Raw genomic sequence first — 24137 nt, 5'->3', positions numbered from 1 at the left:
GTGTCCCTGGGCTCAAGTCAAGGTATTGGCAGCTCTGGGTTCCCTTCTGGAGGACTAGGGGAACCTGCTTCCTTCCATTTGCAGCCTCCAGAGGCTGCTTGCATTCCGGACTCATGGTCCTTCCTGTCTGCAAAGCTGGCAATGGTGGGTTGAGGCCTCAGCTTGCATCACACTCATCTTCCTGCTGCCCTCACACCTCTTTTTCTGACCCTGACTTCCCTGCCTCTCTTCCACTTTTGTTGCCTCCCTTTTCTACTTAGAAGGACTCCTGTGACTGATTGTATTGGGTTCATGCAGATAATCTCCATATTTTAAGGTTATCTGACCAGCTTTATTAATTGTCTGCAACATTAGTTCTCCTTTGCCATGTAACAGCATATTCGCAGGTTCTAGGGATTAGGACATGGATATCTTTGGGGGTCCATTATTCTGCCTACCACATAGGGGTCTGAATTTACCACCAACACTACTTATCTTTAAAATGTTGGCTTTCTAACTTCATTAACGACAACTGTTGACTGTCTTGCCTCTGAGCAAGATACAGTATGGAAAGTGGCACAGCTTAAAACTGAGTTCTGCCGTGCGCTCGGTAATTGCTGCAAGACTGATATAATTACTTTAAACGATGTCTGATCACAAGTAGTCGCTGCCATGGAATCCTAAAGGTCTAATAAAGGAGCCTCCAGGGCCAGGTGTCCTTAAATAAGAAAGACTTTCTCTTAAGTGATGGAAGTAAAATCTCAGCTGTAATGGCAAACAAGCTGAGTTTTTCAAGACGACTTCTGGGGCTCAGTAGACGGGACAGAATTGCAGCTATGCCACAGTGAAGCTACGGGGCATGGGAAGAGCTATGACATGAGTGCTCCATGGCTAACTTCGTTTACCTACTGCCTGACTGAGCTCCCAAAGGTTAAATATCAACTTCTCGCTGCTGAGCAAAATACATCTTAAATTTATAGCTCTCAAGTATAGTTGGACAAATAGCCAAAAGCCATATCTAATTATTAAAACACTTGATCATACATTCTTCATAGCCGTAACAGTAAAATCCATCCCAGGCACTTAAAAATCACATTAAAGACCTAAAATTTCATTGCAAGTATCCTAGAGGTCAAAGGGAGTGTTCATAACAGCATGTTTCACTCCAGGTAATATGTATAATTCTACAATCAGAGATTGTTTTAAAAAATTTACAAGCTCGTTTTATGTAGTCCAAAGAAAGACTTTATTTGGAAAGAATATCTTTATTTCATTGTTCCACCACTTTCAAAACATTTTTAAGTGTTCAAAGGTAAACACAGAAGATAACTATAATAAATAATGAGTTTGGGAATAGTATGCATAATCAACAATCATCTGGAAATAGTATACATAATTGTGTTGTGAAGGTTAATTTTATCAACTTGCCTGGGCCACAGAGGTGCACCAGATATGTGGTTAAACATTATCTTGGGCGTGTCTGTGAGGGGAGAGATTAACATTTGAATCCGTGGACTTTGAAAGCCCATTGTTGGCCTCATCCAATCCACTGAAGGCCTGAGTGGAACAAGAAGGTGGAGTAGAGAGAATTTGCTCTTTGCCTGAGAGTTCAAGCTGGGACACCAGTCTTGCTTCAGACTCGCACTTGGATTGGAATTTATTCCATCTGCTCTCCGGGTTCTCTGATGTTCAGACTCGGACTGGAACCATGGGCTTTCCTGCGCCTCCAGCCTGCGGGCTGCAGATCCCGGGACTCCGCAGCCTCTAAAACCACATGACGGGTGATGGCGAGAACTGTAAGCGGCATGGGGACCGTTGTCCTTGTTGCTGTGGGACTGGCACCAGGAGATGGAAGGCTGGAGACCTTAATCCCGAAGCTCTGGACGTGCCTGTTGCGAGGCCTCCTCCAGGGCTCCCATATATTTCTATTTTACTTATTATCATAGCGTAGATTTAAAATGTATTCATTAAAAATAGTCTTTTCTTAGATTTTAGGCAACATAAAAACAAAACAAAAAAACACGAGTGTGCGCGCACACACACAGTCATGTTATATACACATATGTGTACATGTACCACAGTGCGGTCATGTGATGCAGCACCACCACCCTTACACACAAAAAAGCACCTACAAAAAACTAGTGACTGCTTGAGGCTTCCTTGAATGCTGGAGCGTTCGAGGAACCCTGCTTTTATAGATCCAAATCCATTTCAACCCACATCTGAATGTTTTCCGTTACCCAAAACAATGAGGGGAACGAATAAAAAATAAACTTTGAAAAAAACTGGAGTCTAAGATTAAGACCCTGATTGATAAAAGGCCTGGTAGCTCACATCCTTCAAGTCTCAATTCAGAAGGCACCTCCCCAGAGAAGCCACCTTTGACCACATCGATAAACTCGTCCCTATCCTGGCTGGTTGATCAGTGGTTAGAGCACCAGCCTGTGGAGGGAAGGTTCATGGGTTTGATTCCTGGTCAGGGGCACGTACATTGGTTGCAGGTTCCCCAGCCCCAGTGGCGCACGAGCGGGAGGTGGCCAGTCAATGTGTCTCTCTCACATCAATGTTTCCTCTCTCTCTCCCCCTCCTCCCTCCCTTGCACTCTCTAGAAATCAATGGAAAGAATATCCACATGAGGATTAAAAATAAAGTAGTTCCCACCCAACTGCACTATCTTTGAATGGGTTCTCAACTGGAATTCCAGGGAACCCTGGGTTCTGCAAGATATTAGGGGTTCCACAAGAGCCTGTGATTGAAAACAAATCATTCTTTAAAAATGCTAGCACTCACAATGATCAATTGTCTTTCAGGGCAGTGTTCACCTGAGCCCTTCTCGGTGAGTTTTTGACACTATATAAGGGACTCCATCTGATCTTTGGTCAGCACTCTTCAGGGGGCGGTGGAGAGGGGAAGATGGTATCAGCCTCTCCATCCTGAATGGCAGCTCGCCCAATCTCCCCACGTCATGGACTCACAGCAGTAAGCAAGCTCCTCCAGTTAGAACGTTGGAGAGAAATTTCCTTCCTAAAGAAGGGCATTTTTAAAAAAATATATTTTATTGATTTTTTTACAGAGAGGAAGGGAGAGGGATAGAAAGTTAGAAACATCAATGAGAGAGAAACATCGATTAGCTGCCTCCTGCACAGCCCCTACTGGGGATGTGCCCGCAACCAAGGTACATGCCCTTGACCGGAATCAAACCCGGGACCCTTCAGTCCGCAGGCCGACGCGCTAGCCACTGAGCCAAACAAGTCAGGGCAAGAAGGAGGACATTTTTGAACGCATTGTGACTCAGCTGCCCATCCCTGCTGCTTTGGTGACCTAAGGCAGTGGTTGGCAAACTGCGGCTCGCAAGCCACATGAGGCTCTTTGGCCCCTTGAGTGTGGCTCTTCCACAAAATACCATGTGTGGGCGCACACATACAGTGCGATTCAAACTTCGTGGCCCATGCGCAGAAGTCGGTATTTTACAGTTAGTTACCTATCATGAGTTTTAGGCTGGCTGGTAATCCAAGCTGCCTATTCCACTGTGTGTTGTCAAAAACTTAAAAATGTAGCAGTGCCTCCCCAAAATTTGAGAAGACCCTAACTACAAATCACAGCTGTGTGATAATAAAGGCGCTAATTCTTTTACATGCTACTGGAAACTCAAAGGGAGTCAAGTTTGTTTTTTAAAGTTACATTCAGTAGAAAGGCTCAATGAACTATTTAGTAGCCATACTTACTACTCAGAAGAGGAAAAGTCATACAGTTGGTGAAAATATCATAAGACCACCATGTACAATGCTAGGAAAAGATTCAATATGAGAAACTGAAAAGATTCCACTTTCAATAGAATGATCAGTTGACATAACGATGACATGTTCCGTGATGCTGAAAAGTTGTGTGTCATGAACTGAAAATCAATAGTTTCTCTATTCAGGTTGATGAGTCAACAGATTTTACCAATAAATAAGCACAGTGCGGCGCTGGTAAGATTTGTAAATGGTGATAAATCTCTACTCGCCTGCGGTAAAGGTCCCCCTGGAACCAGCAAAGAGCATGATACCTTTAGTGTTTTCCCTTCTGGGAACAAAAGTTCTGTCTTGATTGAAGGAACTGTGTTCACAGTCTGTGCTGAGGGTGTCCCGGCAATGGACGGCTCCATAAGAAGTCTCACCTCCCCTGGAAAGAAAGCCTGACAAGGTCACAACACACTTTCTTCACAGAGGGGCCTAAAGGAGAAACCTCATGGGGATGAAACGCAAAGTTCTGAGCGGTTACAAACTGGTACGCTGCACTCAAATGAAGGCCACTTCCCCTGAGGATGCTCTGAAGCCTGTGGAAACCTGGAAAAGGGCACAGGGAAATCTGGGGGCTTGGCAAAGGGAGAGCTCTTCACCTGGTGTTGGAACTGACAGGTGACTTGCATACTTTTGAGAAAACAGTAAGCCGGATTTTTCGGAAGATAAAGAAGATCAGCAGAAACTATTTAGCAAACACTTCATCACATGATCTAGTTGGACAGGTATCTGAGGCCTGGGAGAAATGTTTTGACTCCAAAGTAACAAGATTCCTGGGTTTTGGAAAAATCACGTTGATAAAATCTTGAAATGTTTCTACTGCTGTTTGGCCCTAAGAGTGAGGAGAGAGATCCTCTCGAGTCACTGAATGCTACCTGGAAGAACTGCCAACACGTGCAGCACGGTTTTCCATGCCAACACCAGCCACTGAAGGACAGATGAGGGGCCTTTTCTCTGAATCTTCTGCTCAGCTTGAGAACTTGACGTTGAGAGAAGAGAAGGAACTTCGTCAGCTGCAGTCTGATAGGACACTCTATGTAAGACTACTGCTCTCTCCCCAGGAAAGTTCTGGATTTCTGCAAAAGAAGAGAATTCTGCTACTCATAGGCAAGCAATGGAAATTTTGCTGCAATGTTCAACTTCTTACTTACACGAGCAGGGTTTTAGTAGCTTAACAACAACACGGGTAGCAATAGCCTCATTTCGGTTGAAGATGAAATCTGTGGGTGCACTTTTCAAATTTATTCCAGGATCAGGCATTTGTGCCATCCAAAATAACACAGGTTTCCTTTCTCTTCAAGTATTTTTAAAACTATTATTTTTCAATTGACCCATTGGGGTGATACTGATTAATAAAATTATGTTTCAGGGGTACAATTCTATAATACATTTGTGCAGGTTTCTTTTAAAGAGTAAATTTTACTTTTTTAGTTTCTAAAATGATATTTTAATGCACAAATAGGTATATAAAAGATTAAGAAACCAATACATGTTCAACAATAATTATTTTATTCTACCATTTCTGCATTTATTGAGAATTTTTATTTTTTATTTATACTTAAGCCTGTAAGCATTTTCCCAACACTTTACATGTCTATAGAAGATTGTATCCCTATAGAGACGATGTTTTCAGGACCAAAGATTTGATTTAGTTTAAATCCGCACACAGCAGATGCTTACATGTGTTGGGCCTTCTTTTTTCAGTGAATTCTATCAAGATTTGGATGGACAAATTGGATTTTAAATTTATTCAGCGCTTTGTATACGGCTGTTTTCTTTGGTGATGCCAGGAAGAATCACAAGACCTGACAGCAGGTTATACACATGGTAAGATTTATTACAGCAAAGGGCAGAGAGCAAAAGCAACAGGAAAAATATGCATTGAAGTCCAGAGAGGTCCAGCACAGGCTTCCCATGCCTTTTGTCTGAAGCTACACAGGAATTCTCTCTATAGCAGCAAACTACAAGCCCATTTGAGTCTTAGGGTCCAAGACTTCTTGGTGCCTGTTAATGTAAGGATATTTTGCTCTGCAACCGCCACAGCAACGGAAACTCAGGATCCCAACAATGAAACATGTTTGTGCAAAGCAACCTGGCAATCCAATGTGCATGATCCGCTGCCCCAGGTGTCCATAACAAAATCATCACTAACACAAAGAACACTCCAAAAGCCAAATTCCCAGGGTTGGCCACGGCTCAGTCATGGTTCCCGGGAGACATGCAAGGAACAAGCAACCAGACCGGCCGCATTAACTTCTTCCTCACAAGGGTCTGTACATCCTTGCTGTCACCGTTTACCAATTCCTGGCTCGCTAAGAAAAATAGCTCAAAGGTAATTAGTCCTGTCACGTGGAAGATATTTTTAAGACCACTGTAGGGAGCGGCTCTAGGGTTAAGCCTCGGGCTGACCTGTGGCAGGGCCACAAACAAGTCCCAGCCTGGCGAGAAGAGCTCTCCTCGCATAATGAAGCCTGACCTTGTAGCCTTCCCTAATTCCTTCCTAAGTAGCTCATGGGCTGTGGGAGGTGCAGCAAGTGTTGCCAAAACAAGAACATTTGTATACATGTTCATCTACCCTTGTTTTAATGACTATAAAATAAAGCATCGGCTTGCAGGCTGGGTCTTTCATGTCCTCATCCAGGCATGGGAGATCCACCAAGCCCCAGCTGTATTCTCTTGTCTGTCTTTTCTTCAATCCTTCGTTGCCCCACCTCAGGTTCACCTTTGGCTGTGTTGGTGTGGCACAGACCACTACATCTCTAAATTATTTCCTCTAGGGTAACCTTCCCACCAAACACATCCCTAGTTGCCAATTTCTATGCTTGGCTGTTCGAATGTTCTTTATAAACATGTAGGAAGCCATACTTTGTTGTTTGAAGTAAGAGGCCTAAGATTGATAGAGCCCAGAGATGCCAAAACTATAGGGCTACAATCCTTATATGATTTAAATTTCCCCCAAACCTGGATGCTCAATTTCACATAGCCTTGCCATGATCTACTTGTGGCTCAAGCCAAAACCCTAGATGACTTCTCTTCTCCCCCATCCCCCAAATGCAGTTACTAAATCCAGTTGTTACCTCCCAGAAACTTCCTGAATCTTTCTCCTTGTTTCCATATGCCCTCATTTCCGTTAACTGCTCTTTTCTTGCTTCTCCTTCCTTCTCCCCACAGGCCATTATTCACTACAGCAGAGTGCTCACCCCCATTCTTTCCTACAAAGCGAAACCACACACTGAAGAATAATTTTCTGAAAAACATCTTACAGGAGGTACTGTAAGCACTCAGGCCACTGTGTCCAGGTGTCTTCCTGTATGATATTTATCTACTAATATCAATTTTATTGGAAAAATAAATAAGTTTCTATCCCAAAGGGAAAAATATGCTCGGTGGGAGAGAACTAATCTCTTGGAGCTCTTCGAGCCACACAACAGGAATATTAATAGCTGCTTCCTGCACCGCATCCTCTTTGCTGCCAGCCATCTGGGCTCTCCTCCCAACCGTTTTCCTTTCTCAGCTACTATCTACGTGCAAGGGCCCCTTCATTAGACACTTCTGCTCAATTCCAGTCCTAGAGAGAAGACCGCAGCTCAATAGGAGACTCCCGGGAAACACTCCTTCTTGGGTGGACATATCTCACAGGGCCTTCTGAGGTCACAGGCAGAAGTTATAGATGGCATTAACATAACATCAGCCTTATTATGAACTCCCAACACCTGAGTCACAAAAACGATACAAATGATTCCACCTTAACTTAAAATACCCAACTGAGAGAGGTGACATAACAATTATGAAAGCTCTAAACACACTGAAAACTATACTGAATGAGAGAGAGGCTACTTCGAAGCTACGAAACGGCTAAAAACCTTCACACAAAATGTGTTTGTGTCCAAACTGCCTAGATTAGTTCCTGAAGTGGGCGTCTCAAAAGCTTCAAACTTACCAATTGTGGCATTTCTTGATTTTAATTTCGTATAATAATATGTGTGCAATTAGTATGCCAGTAAGCAAAGTATACAATTCTCATAAAATGAGCTAAACCCACATATTTAGTACATCTACTTCTGTGCTCCTTTCCTAGCAGGTAGTACACATACGCATTTTGTTACTCCAGAAGGCACAGGAAGTATTCTTCGCTTCTTTTACATTTAAAGTAATATATACAGCAATAACATCAAACAGGCGAAATGGCATTTATAAAACTAAGTCTCCCTCCGCCTCCAGATTCTCAGGCCCTAAATCAGAGGCAAGTACTTACTATCAGTAGATATCGCGGGGCTCTTCTGCCGGAGATACTCTGCCTGAATACTAAAAGTTAGGGATATTTTAAAGATAACATCCTGTAAAAAAGTCACTAGGCCAGTGATGGCGAACCTATGACACGCGTGTCAGAGGTGACACGCGAACTCATTTTTTTGGTTGGTTTTTCTTTGTTAAATGGCATTTAAATATATAAAATAAATATCAAAAATATAAATCTTTGTTTTACTATGGTTGCAAATATCAAAAAATGTCTATATGTGACACGGCACCAGAGTTAAGTTAGGGTTTTTCAAAATGCTGACACACCGAGCTTAAAAGGTTCGCCATCACTGCACTAGGCTCTTGGAATTATTATTATTTGGGAATTATTTTAGAATCAACATCCAGTTTTCAAAGATAAGGTCAGATAGGCTATTAGTCCAACCCTACAGAGTTATAACTGTATTTTTTATTATAATAAAATTACATAAGTAGTTTCCATAGATAGAATTTATATATTGTGGTCCCTAAATTTTAATTCTGATATTGTACCACCATCATTGATGGCTCAAATAATCACTTCTTTCTCTGATTCTTCTCTTTTTCCCACAACAGAAAGCTTTAGCCTCTGTTACTCTCCATATACACCCCCCCACACACATATCTTTTATATCTTTAAAAACAATCTCTCTAATTCTAGTACATACTTTAGCCAGATGGCATTTCTACAAAGTCTTCTCCCTGGAGATGTGACAAAGGACATTATGCTAAAGGATCTGGAATGAACACCAGTTAGAAGGACAAGCAAAGGAAACTACACCTGGGCCGCAGTTCGCTAGTGGAGACACAGCCTCCGTGTCCTCAAGCGGAACAAAGCAACCGAAGGCAGTCCAGGAAATGAGAGAAAATCAGACCAGTTGTTTGTAATAAACAAATATTTTCATTTTCAGAACTTGAGTGTCTTATTTTATAGAACTGGCACATTTAAAATCACTTGTTGCAAAATAAGGTTTAAACACAATTTTCCGGAAACACATGCATAAGGTGAGATATACATGGTTCCTAGGTAAAACCATCTTTTTGTGAGATTATTAGTAAAATAATAAAAATAAAAAGAACAGTAATTTTAAGAAAGTGGGAAGTCTATGCTAACACGGCTTTCAGTATCTTCCCTCCCCACCGCTCTTCCGTGTCCATTTGATGACATTAATAGGAAAATCTCCAAAATTAAGAGTAGCATCTGACGGGCATTGGGTTAAACTTTAATCTTAAGCGTTCAAAGATGGTGAGGTCAAAGCTTCCGTTCACAGTGGCTTGGAAACGTCAAGATGCTAGGCCCGTGGTCGGCAAACTGCGGCTCGCGAGCCACATGCGGCTCTTTGGCCCCTTGAGTGTGGCTCTTCCACAAAATACCACATGCGGGCGCGCATGTACAGTGCGATTGAAACTTTGTGGCCCATGAGCAGAAGTCGGTTTTCGGCCTGGGCGAGTCTATTTTGAAGAAGTACTGTTGATATTTGGCTCTGTTGATTAATGAGTTTGCCGACCACTGTGCTAGGCTATTGTTGGATTTGTAGGTTTGGCTTTGATTATCTACAAAAACATTTTAAGATAGCTCACTAAGAAAAAGGGGTATCCACAATGACAGAATGCTGGCATGTCTTTCATCACACTTATGGATCTAGTCATTACATTATTTGTATAGGTTGAACAGTTTATTTCTATTTAATTTTGGACAAGTTTTTAAGTTTCACTACCAAAACTAGATAAGAGTTTGAACTTTGAACATATCTTTCTTCCCTAAATTTTAAACCCTTTCCCCTGTTTAGGAAACATAATTGCATAATTTAAACTCCTTCAATATCGTGACCTAGTTCCCCATCTTGATGTTATAAACAGTTCAAGTAACTATGGTAACCATCTAGGAAAATGTTTGAATGCTTTTCTGGTCAGCAATATGCAAAGTATACCATATGTTTATTTTTTTCTCTCTGGGATAAGTAGATAATATGTGTTTTTCTTCTTGGTTATGGGATATTATACTGAGTGTTCTCTTGACTACAGTCCCAGTCTGAATTCAGTTCCTTCATTAAAATGTTTTAGGATCATTTTTTGCTGTTAGCAGTCATTCTAAATGCTGAACAGTACTATAACCCATAGGATTGATGGTAGGAACCAATTTTAACTCTGTGCTGTCCACCTCATTAATTGAATGTACAGGCTGACATTGCTCAGATTTGTAATATTCTATTTGGAGAACCTGGTGTTTTTTAACTATGTTCTTTAGTCCTACCTAGTGTTTCCTTAAAGCAAAATACTAAAATGAAATTGCATCTTGGGGGTGTACTTACTGAGAAGAGTTACCTGCAGTTTGTAGTCAGTTTTTAAAAGCTTCATTTTAGCTCTATTTTCTGTCCCCCCCTATAATTAGTGTGTACTACTTATGCAATAACACAAACATGCTTTAAAACTGAGCTCACTGGAAATGCAGTTTTTTGAGTTGCCTGCTGTACTAATGAATTGACTTAAAAGTTTTACGTTTTTTTCAGTACAATTTAAAATGCTTCACTGGACTTGTATGACACATTATACTATAATGTGTTAAATTAATAAACGCCTAGATTTTTAAAGATTTATTTAGTTGCATTAGGTCCAATTACATTTCTACAGTGGGCTATCAGTTGGTGACCTTCTTTTAATATGAAGATTTTGTTTAAAGTTATTTTCTTGAATTTCCCTATATATAATTTTTAAAATTTTTTTTCCCATTGACCTCCTCATCCTCCCCACTCCTGTCCCCTCCCCAGGCCTTCACCCCGCTATGGTCTGTGTCCATGGGTTATGCATATAAGTTCTTTGATCTCTTTCCTCCTGAATATCCCTATATTTTTAACAGTGCTTTTCAACCAACTAAATATCTTCCTTAGAAAAAACATTGCAATCTGCTTCCCTAAATTAAATAGGGAATCAACTGCCTCTTACTAGTTTAGAAAGAACCTCACTGAGGAGAACCAAGATGGCGGCATAGGTTAACGCCGGAGTTTGCTGCTTTGAACAACTACTTCAAAAGTGAAACCAAAAAACGGAAGGGACATCACCCAGAACCACAGGAACGCTGGCTGAGTGGAAGTCCTACAACTAGGAGGAAAGAGAAACGCATACGGACACTCAGAGGAGGCGCAGTGCTGAAGTCAAATTCTGAGGTGCGGAGTGCGCGGAGCGGGCTGGCGGCGGAGGGCGCGGTTGTTGTTTTCAATCGGGAGGGAGTCGCAGACTCTGAGCACCAGATCCGGGCGAGTCTTTAGGGACCCAGACTCAAACGGGAGAAGCGGGACTGTCTGGCTTCGGTCAGAGCGAGTGCAGCTTTCTCTCCGAGCTTTGCAGCGGGTGCTGGGACTCAGAGAGGCAGAGCCCCTTGGGACAGGACTGAGAGCCGCCATAACTGCTCTCTCCGGCCCACCCTGTTGATCCTGTGTGACCCGCCCCGCCCAAGCCCTGCACAGAGGCACTTGCCGGATAGCCTCAGGCAAAGGCATTTGCCAGATAGCCTCAGGCAAAGGCTAGATTAGCACCTCCCTAGAGGACAGAAGTTCTCTCACTGCTGACACAGCTGATTCTCATAGCCACTTGGCCTGGAGGTCAAACCCTCCCTGGAATTAGCTACAACAATCAAGATTTATCTATAAGACGGCGAACAAAGACCACTAGGGGGTGCACCAAGGAAGCATAACAAAATGCGGAGACAAAGAAACAGGACAAAATTGTCAATGGAAGAAATAGAGTTCAGAACCACACTTTTAAGGTCTCTCAAGAACTGTTTAGAAGCTGCCGATAAACTTAATGAGATCTACACGAAAACTAATAAGACCCTCGATCTTATATTGGGGAACCAACTAGAAATTAAGCACACACAGACTGAAATAACGAATATTATACAGACGCCCGACAGCAGACCAGAGGAGCGCAAGAATCAAGTCAATGATTTGAAATGCGAGGAAGCAAAAAACATCCAACCAGAAAAGCAAAATGAAAAAAGAATCCAAAAATGCGAGGATAGTGTAAGGAGCCTCTGGGACAGCTTCAAGCGTACCAACATCAGAATTATAGGGGTGCCAGAAGATGAGAGAGAGCAAGATATTGAAAACCTATTTGAAGAAATAATGACAGAAAACTTCCCCCACCTGGTGAAAGAAATGGACTTACAGGTCCAAGAAGCTCGGAGAACCCCAAACAAAAGGAATCCAAAGAGGACCACACCAAGACACATCATCATTAAAATGCCAAGAGCAAAAGACAAAGAGAGAATCTTAAAAACAGCAAGAGAAAGAAACTCAGTTACCTACAAGGGAATACCCATACGACTGTCAGCTGATTTCTCAACAGAAACTTTGCAGGCCAGAAGGGAGTGGCAAGAAATATTCAAAGTGATGAATACCAAGAACCTACAACCAAGATTACTTTATCCAGCAAAGCTATCATTCAGAATTGAAGGTCAGATAAAGAGCTTCACAGATAAGGAAAAGCTAAAGGAGTTCATCACCACCAAACCAGGATTATATGAAATGCTGAAAGGTATCCTTTAAGAAGAGGAAGAGGAAGAAAAAGGTAAAGATACAAATTATGAACAACAAATATGCATCTATCAACAAGTGAATCTAAGAATCAAGTGAATAAATAATCTGATGAACAGAATGAACTGTTGATTATAATAGAATCAGGGACATAGAAAGGGAATGGACTGACTATTCTTGGGGGGGAAAGGGGTGTGGGAGATGTGGGAAGAGACTGGACAAAAATCGTGCACCTATGGATGAGGACAGTGGGTGGGGAGTGAGGGCGGAGGGTGGGGTGGGAACTGGGAGGAGGGGAGTTATAGGGGGGAAAAAAAAGGAACAAATGTAATAATCTGAACAATAAAGATTTAATTAAAAAAAAAAAAAAAAGATAAATAAATCCCAAAAAAAAAAAAAAAAAAAAAAAAAAAAAAAAAAAAGAACCTCACTAATCAAATGCAAAGTGTGGATCCTACGGAACAAACCAAGTGTAAAAAGGTATCAAGACAACAGGGAAATTCAAACTGCCTGATGTTAAACGATAGTAATATTTTTTTACGGGTCAATGATATTGCTGATGTTTTTAAAAGTTATCTCTTATCATTTCAGAATTAAAGTATTTATAGATAAAATGGTAATAATCTAGCAAGGGTAAGGGTGTCCTAGATGAAACAATATTGGCCATATATCAATAAATGTTCAAGCTAGGTGAATAGTGTATTAGGATTTATTGTACTATTACCTCTACTTTTGTGTGGTTGAAATTCCCATAATAAAAAGCTTTTAAAATTAAAAAGTTGAAAAAAATAAAAGATTTCAAACTTAATTGGCCGGACTCAGGCAGCTGCTGAATTTTCACAGGAGGCGTCTTGAGGAATTTTTCAGAACTCTTTGCTACTGGTTTTCTATCAGAGTTTGAAGTTGTTGCTTTGCCCTCTCAGTATAAACAAGGGCTGCAGGACATAGGTTTAGATAGAAGCATAAACATTTCCCACCAGGTACTTCTCAAAGTAGCTGATTTAGAAATTAAAGGTAATCCCAGGCACTTCTTCTAATTTGGAGATTTCAGTTACTATTTTTTTTTTTTAGGGTTACTTTATGATAGAAAATATACCGAAGAGCAAATCAGATACCTTTTTTTGCTTTATTCACAGGATTAAATATCACCAGTTACTTGTTGCAGAGAAATGGGAACTTTTATTTATTTACTTTACTTGAGAGCTAAGGAGAGGGGAAGAGGAGAAACATTGATTTATCATTCCACTCATTTCTGCATTCACTGATTGATTTGTTATTCCACTTACGTACGCATTCATTGGTTGTTTCTCATATGTGCCCTGGCCAGACTGAGACCTTGGCCTATGCAGACAACGCTCTAACCCACTGAGCAACCTGGCCAGGGCGAGAATTGGGAACTTCGGCATTTAACCGAATAAGGGAACCCAATCTGAAAAAGCCTAAAATTTCCAGTTAACTAATTACTGAGGAGAAAAGGACATGGCAAATAAGGTCAAAAGTTGAGTTTGGGGAGCATGGCGATTTCTTTCCCCATGGGGGTACATCTCTCCACAGAATGCTTTCACAAGTTCGGTAGGAATAAGCCTTTGGTAAACGTTTATAAATTGATATAGCAAGAAAAGCACATCTGAAATAATTCACATACACATGCATATCACCATCTTAGAGTGTTCTTCATGGGTTTAGAGTTAGACCAACACAAGCTGAAAAAAATCATTATTTGCCTTTTTTACTTCCTTTCTGCCTGTTCAACTGAATTATGAAAGGTGAAGATAACGCCAGGAAAGGCCTCCCCCACACTCATCCTTCCTGCCTCGCACCTTGCTCTAGGCTCCTGAGGGAGTTCCCTCCGTACTCTGCACCACTGCCTTGCCTCGCTTCTGGTTTCTAGCCGCCTGTCTTCTCCGCCTGCAGATCACTTCCCAGGCTGAAGAAAACCCAGCGGTGCCTTCAGCGTCTGCCTGAGTCGATAGAAAACAAGGCATCTTGCATTATTCGGGGCCTTCAATGAAGACCCGATTCAAATCTGTGAGTAAACAGAAACAGCAGGGTTCAGATAAAAAGCAATACATTTCTATTCTTAACTGCGACTGTTGTTTTTGTTTTTTTACAAGACCCACCTGCTTAATCTGAACGATGAAAGAACGACACTAAAACCCCTCCACGGCTCTCGGAAATACAGTGCACTGGACTGCCTGGGCTGCCTGATATTCAAGTGGTAAGAATCTCCACGATCCCAGGCTAACGCAAGACAATCTCTGCGGAGAGCGGCTGGTGTTTGCACAGGTTCAATCCTGGACTGAGGAGAGGGCACAGTCCTCTCATGGCCGGTGCAAGCCCCAGCTTGGAGGGCAGGGCCCTCCCAGCACAGTTACAGCCAACAGCTATGGTTGTGAGCTTGAACCTATGGTCCCAACACTGGCCCCACGTGGCTGAGTGGTGTGGGCTTGACAGAGTTCAGGTGCATGTAACTGAGTAGGATGAAACTCAGGGAGAATGTGGTAAACACCTTGACCACGGCTGGAATCTGGCTATAAAATAAAGACACGGCTTGTAGTCCCTGGTGCTGTCGCTAGCTCTCCATCAGAGGACAGCGTCCCACCCGGACCCAGCTTTCTTCTCTTATCTGCCTTTTCTCCATCCTTCACCGCCCCCACGCAAGGTCACCGAACCTGGCCGAGCTGGGTGGCACATCTCCACGTCCTTGTGCAATCTATCTAGCTGTCTTCCTTGATAGATAGATGATAGATATTGTTTCCAATACTTCGAGTTTCTTGGAGTGCTTTTGGGGGAGTTGACATTTAAAACTTCCTCTAGATCAGTGGTTTTCAACTTGGTTGCACATTAGAATCACCCGGGAATCTTTTTAAAATCCTGATTTCTGGGCCTCATCCTCCGGAAATTGTTACTAATGTTGTGGCCCCACCCCAGAACAAAGAAACAGAATTTCCGGAGGATGAGGCCCAGAATTCAGGATTTTACAAAGATTCCCGGGCGATTCTAATGTGCAGCCAAGGTTGAGACCCACTGTTCTAGAGGAAGGTCTAAATGTCTCTTTGCACGTCCATGGTTACTCACTATTAACAGCTGTTTGCAAAGCGCTCTCCACAGGTCACCATACAGGTGGCACCACCGCTGCGAAACCCCAGCTGATCTCCCGCTCAAGGTTCTCTTTTCACTCCAGGGCACTGCTCTCGGGGGACCTGGGTACAGACACCCCCTTAGAAGCGCCGTGTATCCGTCCTGCCGACCCCCATTTATCTCACGGGCACTCGCTGGTATGCGCGGAGCGCCCATCCGGGACGGAACCGGCTCCCGGGCCGGCTTTCCATGGACACGCACAGAAACTACCCGCTGGCCGGGTCCGACTCCGGAGGAGTGTGCGCCCGTCTACCCTCCCCGCCCTCCCCCGGCCGCCCCGTGGGCTTCGGTTTGAGGGTAAAAGCAGATGGAAAGGTGTTGGTGTGCGCGCCTTGCGCCGCCTGGAAGCCCTCGCCCGCGTTCAATGCGTAAACATTGAACGGGAAAAACAACAAACACTGAAGGTTGTCTACGGGTCAAACACGTTCCCAAGGCACAGGCAGCCGCACTACACGCGACTCCCGAAGAGCCGGGGCGCACGGACCTGCAAGACACATGGGCGCCGGGGACGCAAGCGCGCGGAGGCCGGGAGGGAGATTCAAAAGGCGGCCGCCTGGGAGAGCAGGCGAGCGCAGGGGGCCCGTGGGCGCGCCGCCTCCCTCCGCGACCCGCCCCCCGCTGCCCCGAGGGCCCGAAAGCCGGGGCGGGGGGAGGCGCGGAGCTCGGAGCAGCGCCGAGACGGTGGCCCGGCGAGCGGCAGGGGCGGCAGCGGCCCCGCGGGAGCAGCGCCGCGACGCACGCCGGGAGGCGCGCGCGCTGCACGCCGGGCCCCGTAGTCCCCTCGGCCTCACTGCCTCCAGGTTGCAGCGCAAAGCGGCCGCCTGCTGCTCCTTTTAAGGCTCGCCCGGGGCCGCGCTAGACCCGCCGATGGGGAAGAAGTCGGTAACTGCGGGCCGAGGGACCCGGGCCGTGTCTCCCCCGCCCCGCGGGAAGGAGGCCACGCCGGGGTCCCCACCCTCGCTCCCCAGTCCCTTTCCGAGCTGGGGCGGAAAGGTGGGCCTGCCAGTCCTTCTCCTTTAAGAGGGGGCGGGGCGCGGCCTGCCGTTTGGGCGGGCCGAGAGCTGACGGACCAATCACCCGGGCGGCGGCGGGAAGGCGGGAGAATGCGAACCCTCCGGTAGGGCGGTGGAGGCGGGCCCCCGGCCTTATTTGGAGGGAGGCTTGCGCAGGCGCAGTGGCGGCCGCCGCGGAGGGGCGGGGACAGGCCAGTGAGAGACGCTCAGACAGGCGCCGCGGGTGATTGGGAGGAAAGGGGCAGCGGAGGGCTTGTCATGGGGATCCGAGCGGCGAGACGGCGTTGGTAGCATCTGGGGACGCCGAGGGGGGCCGGAAGTGTCACCGCCGGAGACCCCGGCTCCCGCTCCGCTGGGGGGATCCCCGCTGCTCCGGTCCCGCGGAGGGAGGACAAAAAGGAGGGAGCCCTGATCTCGCCCTCGCCCCGCCCCTGGGCTGGTTTACCGCGGGGGCGGGGAGTGAGGGCTGCTTTTGGGGGGAGTGGAGATCGGGGGACGCGGCGGTGCCCTCTCGAGCGGCTGCCGGGATCCCCGCGGCGCGGGCTGCGGAGCAGGGTGGCCACGGCGGCCGTGGCTGTTGCATGTGTGGCTGCTGGATGCGGAGGCGGCGGCGGCGGCGGCGGCGAGCAGCAGCGGCAGGATGTTAGGGCAGCAGCAGCAGCAGCAGCAACTCTACTCGTCGGCGGCGATCCTGACCGGGGAGCGCAGCCGGCTCCTCACCTGCTACGTGCAGGACTACCTGGAGTGTGTGGAGTCGCTGCCCCACGACATGCAGAGGAACGTGTCTGTGCTGCGGGAGCTGGACAACAAATATCAAGGTAGGGGCCGCGGGGCTGCCCATGCGGGTCCTCCCCGCCCGCGGGGCCGCGGGCCGCCGGGCCGGGCGCTCGGGGCCAGCCCGGGGAAGTGACACTTTCCCTTTCTCCGGTGACAGTCTCCTCTACTGCACAGAGAGGGGGTCTGACGTGTGGGACCGGGGAGAGGGGCGGGAGGCCGGGCTCGCGGCCCTCCCTTCCCCTCCCACGATCGGCGAGGACTTCGGCGGGGTCTCCAGGGTGGGGGTGGGGGCTGCTCGTCAGCCCACGCTGCAAACCCAGCGGCTGCAGCTGGCGTGGAGGGGGATCAGCCATTTTAAGCAACAAGCATTGGCTCTGGGTCCGGCTTGCCCCGTGCCGCAAGCCTCCTGCCCGGCGAGGCAGCGTGCAGCCGGGCGGCGGGCTGCAGGGAGTGAGTGGCCGGGCTCCCGCGGGTCTCCGGGCCTGGCTTCCCCCAGCCCCTGAGGCCCCCACCCCCCTAGGAGCATATGCATTGGAACGTGCGGGGGGAGGGGGCGAGAGGGGACCGCGAAGGCGGACTCGGGGGAGGTCCCTCCCTCCCTCCGCGCTCCGCTCCGGGCTCGTCCATCGGGGCGTCGGTCCTCCCCTGCCGCCCCTGGGCGAGTTCCGGGCTGTAGCCTTTTCCCAGCTCCTCCAGCCGAATGGTTAAAAGGGGAGGGGTCCCCGCGGGTGGAGGAAGAGGGGTGTGTGGCGGGGAGGGCCCCCGGCGCCGGGGGGCGTGGCCTGGGCGTGACGTAGGCCTGGGAGGGGCGCGGACGCGCGCTCTCGCCCGCCGGGAAAATGGCTGGCCGCCGGGAGGCTGGGGCGGAGCCGGCTGGGCTGGCGTGCGGGACGTCAGTTCGTCCGCAGCGGAGTCACTGTTAGTGTGGGGGACAGGTCTGCTGTCATTTTCCGGCTCTTTCCCAACCATTCAGTTGTGACGAGGACGGTCAGCTCCCGGGAGCGTCCCCGACCCTGGCCCTGCGTAGGTTCCGGTTCTCGTCTCACTTCCGGGTCTCGGGAGGAAGTGGGTGGTTGACCGGGCAACCGCCTGGCGTCCCTTAACCCCTCCCTCCTCCGCCAAGTTTAAGTGAGGAGGCGAAAGGCGCCCTTGGTGTCAGTGCCCACGGCGCTGGGACGGGGTCCGCTTTCTACAGAGTGTCGCTGGCCGCCCCCTGTTAGGGGCCCTTCGCCTGCCCGCGGAGGGAGGGGCCCCCCAGGGGCCGCTGTGCTGTTAGCTGCCCCGGGTCGGGGCGCAGACCTGGGACATAACGTGGACAGAACAGCTATGCGGACACTACAGAGAGAACTTCCTGGCCCGTTCCCTGTTTTTCTAGACACGTCGTAAATCTAATGATTTAGTTTCTAAGGAACCCACTCCTGGGGCGGCATTTTCAGGCCCTTAGCATGTTAAGATACTTAAACGTCTCTGTTTTCGAATCTATAATTTACTTCTGTCTTCTGAACCCACAGTTGATAGGACTGGTCCATGTTAGGAGGAGGAGAATTAATGCTGATTACTTGCAGTGTGTCATATGCTGTGTCAAGTCTAGAACACTATCTCATTTAATCCTCACAGTAACCTTATGAAGTGAAAATTTACGGATAAATTAAAATGTTCAGGGAGTTTAAGTAACGTGTTCAATTAGCTGGGGGAGTGATTGACTCCACAGCCTGGCTACTTTGGGTGCCAGGCTTGTTTTTGAACTATTTTTATTTTTATTTTTTTCAAAGAAAAACTCTCCAAAGGTTTTTTTTTTACAGACTTGAAGCACATACACACACACTTGAAGCACATACATACACAGTACATACATGGTAACCTAAAAATGATACACACATGCTTAAGAATTGTATATTCAGAATTTTTAGTTTTTCCGATATCACTGAGGTTAGTAAAGGTTTTCACATCTCTATAAAAACACATACCTATATTTGCCTTCACAAAAGTGAAGCTATTTTTTTTTTCATTTTAATTGGGGAGTGACAATTTGTTACAAGGAAATCTTTCATCTTGACCATCTAGAATTGTCATTAGTAGCTCTGTTAACATGAGAAATAGTATTAGGCCTTAAATGATTGAGAGATCATAAAAAATTTTCAGCTGTGTTAAGATTGTGATTAGTTCCAAGATTAATATAAAAACGACCTAGTTTTGCCCAAGCCAGTTTAGCTCGGTGGATGGAGTGTCAGCCTGAGAACTGAAGTGTCCCAGGTTGATTCAGGTCAAAGGCACGTGCCTGGGTAGCAGGCTCAGTCCTCAGGGGGGGGGGGGGGGGGGGGGGCCTTGCAGGAGGCAGCCAATCAATGGTTCTCTCTCATCATTTGTGTTTCTCTCTCTCTCTCTCTCTCTCTCTCTCTCTCTCTCTCTCTCTCTCTCTCTCCCTTCCTCTCCAAAATCAATAAAAATATTTTTTAAATAAATAAAATGATTTAGTTTTCACTCTGCATGTGCGTGCTGAGTTAAGCTTTCTGTTTTACTTATATTAACCTTAAATACTTTTGTGTTTTTTAAAATTTATTTGCTAGTTTTCAAGTATTTTCCGATTCTGGATCTAATACTGCAATATTTAGTGATACAAATTATGTAAGCAGTCAAAGAAATTTCCTAACTATTTGAGATACTTTATTAGAAATTACTCAGGAACCTTAAAAGTAACCATAAAAAGTTAAAAATAGAGAAATGAAGAAAGTATTATGATAATGAAGTATTTATTATGGGATTTGATTGTTAGAGAACCTCAATTTTTGTTCCAGTATTTTTGTTCATAGTTTCCTGGGTAAATAACCTTTGAGCTAAAATTTAATACTTAATTTCAGTGTCTTCCTTTCAACGTAGGAGAAAATGCTTACTTGGTGAAGCCAGACATACAGATCTGGAAGAGTTAAAAGTCTGGGGTTGTTGCCCTACCTGGTTTGGCTCAGTGGATAGAGCACTGGCCTGAGGACCAAAGGGTCCCTGGTTCAATTCAGGTCAGGGGCACATACCTTGGTTGCAGGCTCCTCCCTGACCCGGGGCCACAGTCATGGCTCATGCAAGAGGCAACCAGTCGATGTATTTCTCTCACATAGATGTTTCTCTCTGTCTTTCCCTCTTTTCCACTCTCCCTAAAAATCAATGAAAAAAAGTCTGGGGTTGTCTCTTGAGCTTCATTTTCTCTACGTATGGAAGTGATGGCTTCCTCATGGGGTGCTGTGGGGATTAAATGAGAAAATCTTTATCATATAGACGTGTCTCAGTATTAGTTTCTTTCACTTCATAATTAAGGTGTCTTAAAAATGAGAATTTTTATCTCGTATAGCTGTATGTGTTGGTATGCTATAATTAGCTTTCTAAGCCCTGATTAGATTATTAGATAAAGAATATTTGAAATAAGGTTCCCCTTTATTTTATTTATTTTTTAATATATTTTTCTTGATTTCAGATAGGAAGGGAGTGGGAGAGAGATAGAAACATCAATGATGAGAGAGAATCATTGATCGGCTGCCTTTTGCACACCCCCTTCCGGGGGTCAAGTCCACAACCGGCCATGTGCCCTTGACCGGAATTGAACCCCGGGACCCTTCAGTCCGCAGGCCAGCCAAACCGGTTAGATCTCCTCTTTATTTTTAAACTTCAAATTTTGTGTGTTTTGGGGGGAGGGGGCGTGTACAGGAAAATATTTAAGTTCCTTATTTTTTTCCTGGAGGAAAATTAAGTTCTTAAGAAATCTACTTACATACCTACCTGGGCAAATGGGCTAGATAAGACCTTTGTTTAAAAGAATGCTATGCAGGTGTGAGTACCTCAGATGTGTAGTGCCACTTTGTCATATATCTGAGGTTAAAGAGTTGCCCCTCAATTGTGAGTACCTACAATTTTCAGGGAGTAGCTTCTTGCTTTGTATTACCTTACTTGCAGACAGCCCCATTGTATGTATTTTACTCATCTAATATTTCTGTTCTTATCTTTAGAATAATAATATTGGGATCTAAACAGTGGTCTGCTATGTGTATGTGGTGTGATAAATTAGAGTTAATTTTTTGTTTCTCCATCTTTACTAAGACAGAACTCTTTCAAATAGTGTTAAATCTCATAAGGATTAAAAAACAACATTTGAATAAAAACTAATCTTATGCAAATTTTGGTGATATCTGGTGCTATATTTTTTGTGTGACTCAGCTATTTTTAATTGATTGAATGTGTTCCAGGTGCTATACAATAACTAAATCAGCAATTCAAAAAAGCTTACTTAGAACCAACTGCTGAGTTATCTACAAAAATATAGTGATCCAATGCTGACTTTACTGTAATTCTGTTAGTAGCTTAGTCAGTTGATGCCAGAACATGAACCTAAACCTACTCTGGAAATAGTTTAAGTTTCAGAATTATCTCTTGTGGCAAAATAAACGAGCCATTAAAACTAATATGATGGGAAGCTAAGAGCTACTTCAGCTTTAAGGAAGTGCAGGGGTATGATAGGAAATTAAAGGTGTAGTGTCTCTCTGGAGTCATGCATGTCATTGATGGAACTAAATCCTGCAAATGCAATTGGGCAGTAATCTGCAGCATAGTCCTTGGATTTAAGTTTTACAGCTAGAGTCTGGCCTGTACCTTTTATATACAGGATTTTTTTGAGATTCAAATGAAGTGTAGACAATATGGCAGTAGGTAAACTGTAAAGTGGTATACAGTGAACCTGACCACACAAAATACTTTTTTAAAAAGATTCTTGTTCGTGGATATTTTTTCCATTGATTCCTAGAGAGTGTGGAAGGGAGGAGAGAGAGAGGGAGATTGAGAACTGGTGTGAGAAAAACATTGACGTGAGAGAGACATGTGGATTGATTGCCTCCCACATTTGTCCCTACTGGTGCTGGGGAACCTGCAACTGAGGTACCCTTGACCGGGAATCGAACCTGCGATCCTTAGGCCCTCAGGCCGACACTAACTGGTCAGGTCACATAAAATACTTTTGATTATTAGGTAGCCACACATTTTTAAGAAAATATATTTTTATTGATTTCAGAGAGGAAGGGAGAGGGAGACAGAGATAGAAACATTAATGATGAGAGAGAATCACTGATTGGCTGCCTTCTGCACACCCCCCACTGGGGATCAAGCCTGCAACCTGGGCATGTGCCCTTGACGGGAATCGAACCTGGGACCCTTCAGTCCGCAGGCCGAAGCTCTATCCACTGAACCAGACTGGCTAGGGCACATTTTGTTTTTAATATTGATTAATGAATATTAGAGTTTTGTGTTCTCTTTTTTATTAGTTTATTTCTAAATACACTTTTATATTTGATAACATATGGTCTTTGTATGGGAAATAATGTATTTTTTAATGTACACATACTAAAAAAGAGTGTGGTCTTATGGTTTGAGTTCATTCTAACTTTTCCAATTCTGTGAAAGATAACTAACTTGAAAAATGCTGTATGTGCTAATACACAATAACCTGATTATTCCTTTTCTTTTTTAGAAACATTAAAGGAAATTGATGATGTCTATGAAAAATATAAGAAAGAAGATGATTCAAACCAGAAAAAACGCCTACAGCAGCATCTCCAGAGAGCATTAATCAATAGTCAAGAATTGGGAGATGAAAAAATTCAGATTGTCACACAAATGCTCGAATTGGTGGAAAATCGGGCAAGGCAAATGGAGCTTCATTCACAGTGTTTTCAGGATCCTGCTGAAAGTGAACGAGTCTCAGATAAAGCAAAGGTAGATGCCAGCCAACCAGAAAGATCTTCAAGGAGACCCAGAAGACAGCGAACCAGTGAGAGCCGTGACTTATGTCACATGACTAATGGCATTGAAGACTGTGATGATCAGCCACCTAAAGAAAAGAAATCCAAGTCCGCCAAGAAGAAGAAACGCTCCAAGGCCAAGCAGGAAAGGGAAACGTCACCTGTGGAGTTTGCAATAGATCCCAATGAACCTACATACTGTTTATGTAACCAAGTGTCTTACGGGGAGATGATCGGCTGTGATAATGAACAGTGTCCAATTGAGTGGTTTCACTTTTCATGTGTTTCACTTACCTACAAACCAAAGGGGAAATGGTATTGCCCAAAGTGCAGGGGAGATAATGAGAAAACAATGGACAAAAGTACTGAAAAGACAAAAAAGGACAGAAGATCGAGGTAGTAAAGGCCATCCACGTTTTAAAGGGTTATTTGTCTTTTATATAATTCTTTCAGAATTTACTTTCAGAAAATGTTTTAGGGTAAATGCATAAGACTATGCAATAATTTTTAATCATTAGTATTAATGATGTATTAAAAGTTGTTGTACTTTGTCTGTGACCTTACTTTTCTGCACTGAATTACCAAATATTTTGAACCAGGTAGTCTGTAGATCACTGATGAAAGGAGCAGGGACGGGGGAGAGGGTGGGGTGACCACTAGGAAAACTTCACAACCCACGCCTATTTCATTTTCACTTAAAATGTGATTCTATGTTTTGGGCTAACACCAGAGTTTTGCTGGCATTTTTTAAGTTCTACGTGCTTAAAAAATGTTAGATAATAGTTGGAGTTCTCTGCAAGCATTACAGTTACCGTGGGTGATTTAAATGTGAGCACTATATACCATTTAGAGCTTTCTCCC

The 24137-nt window shown here is 44.9% G+C and overlaps 1 protein-coding gene and 1 long non-coding RNA gene across 2 annotated transcripts; one reads left to right on the top strand and one right to left on the bottom strand.

Annotated features, from left to right (window-relative positions):
• Window positions 1-3026: 3026 nt before the first annotated feature.
• Window positions 3027-16581, bottom strand: LOC132228757 (uncharacterized). The gene is made up of 3 exons (XR_009451433.1): window positions 15650-16581; window positions 14392-14532; window positions 3027-4837 (listed from the first exon to the last, which is right to left on the bottom strand). It is a non-coding gene; the product is annotated as an uncharacterized LOC132228757 (long non-coding RNA).
• Window positions 16582-16902: 321 nt separating this feature from the next.
• Window positions 16903-23827, top strand: ING2 (inhibitor of growth family member 2). The gene is made up of 2 exons (XM_059685733.1): window positions 16903-17543; window positions 23006-23827. The coding sequence occupies exons 1-2, from the start codon at window positions 17366-17368 to the stop codon at window positions 23674-23676; spliced, it is 849 nt and encodes a 282-aa protein (XP_059541716.1). The 5' UTR covers window positions 16903-17365; the 3' UTR covers window positions 23677-23827.
• The last annotated feature ends 310 nt before the right edge of the window (window positions 23828-24137 follow it).

This window comes from Myotis daubentonii, chromosome 2, assembly GCF_963259705.1.
Source record: "Myotis daubentonii chromosome 2, mMyoDau2.1, whole genome shotgun sequence".
Classification (NCBI taxonomy): domain Eukaryota; kingdom Metazoa; phylum Chordata; class Mammalia; order Chiroptera; family Vespertilionidae; genus Myotis; species Myotis daubentonii.
Note: the sequence above shows the minus strand (reverse complement) of the source record. Positions and strands in the feature narration are given on the sequence as shown.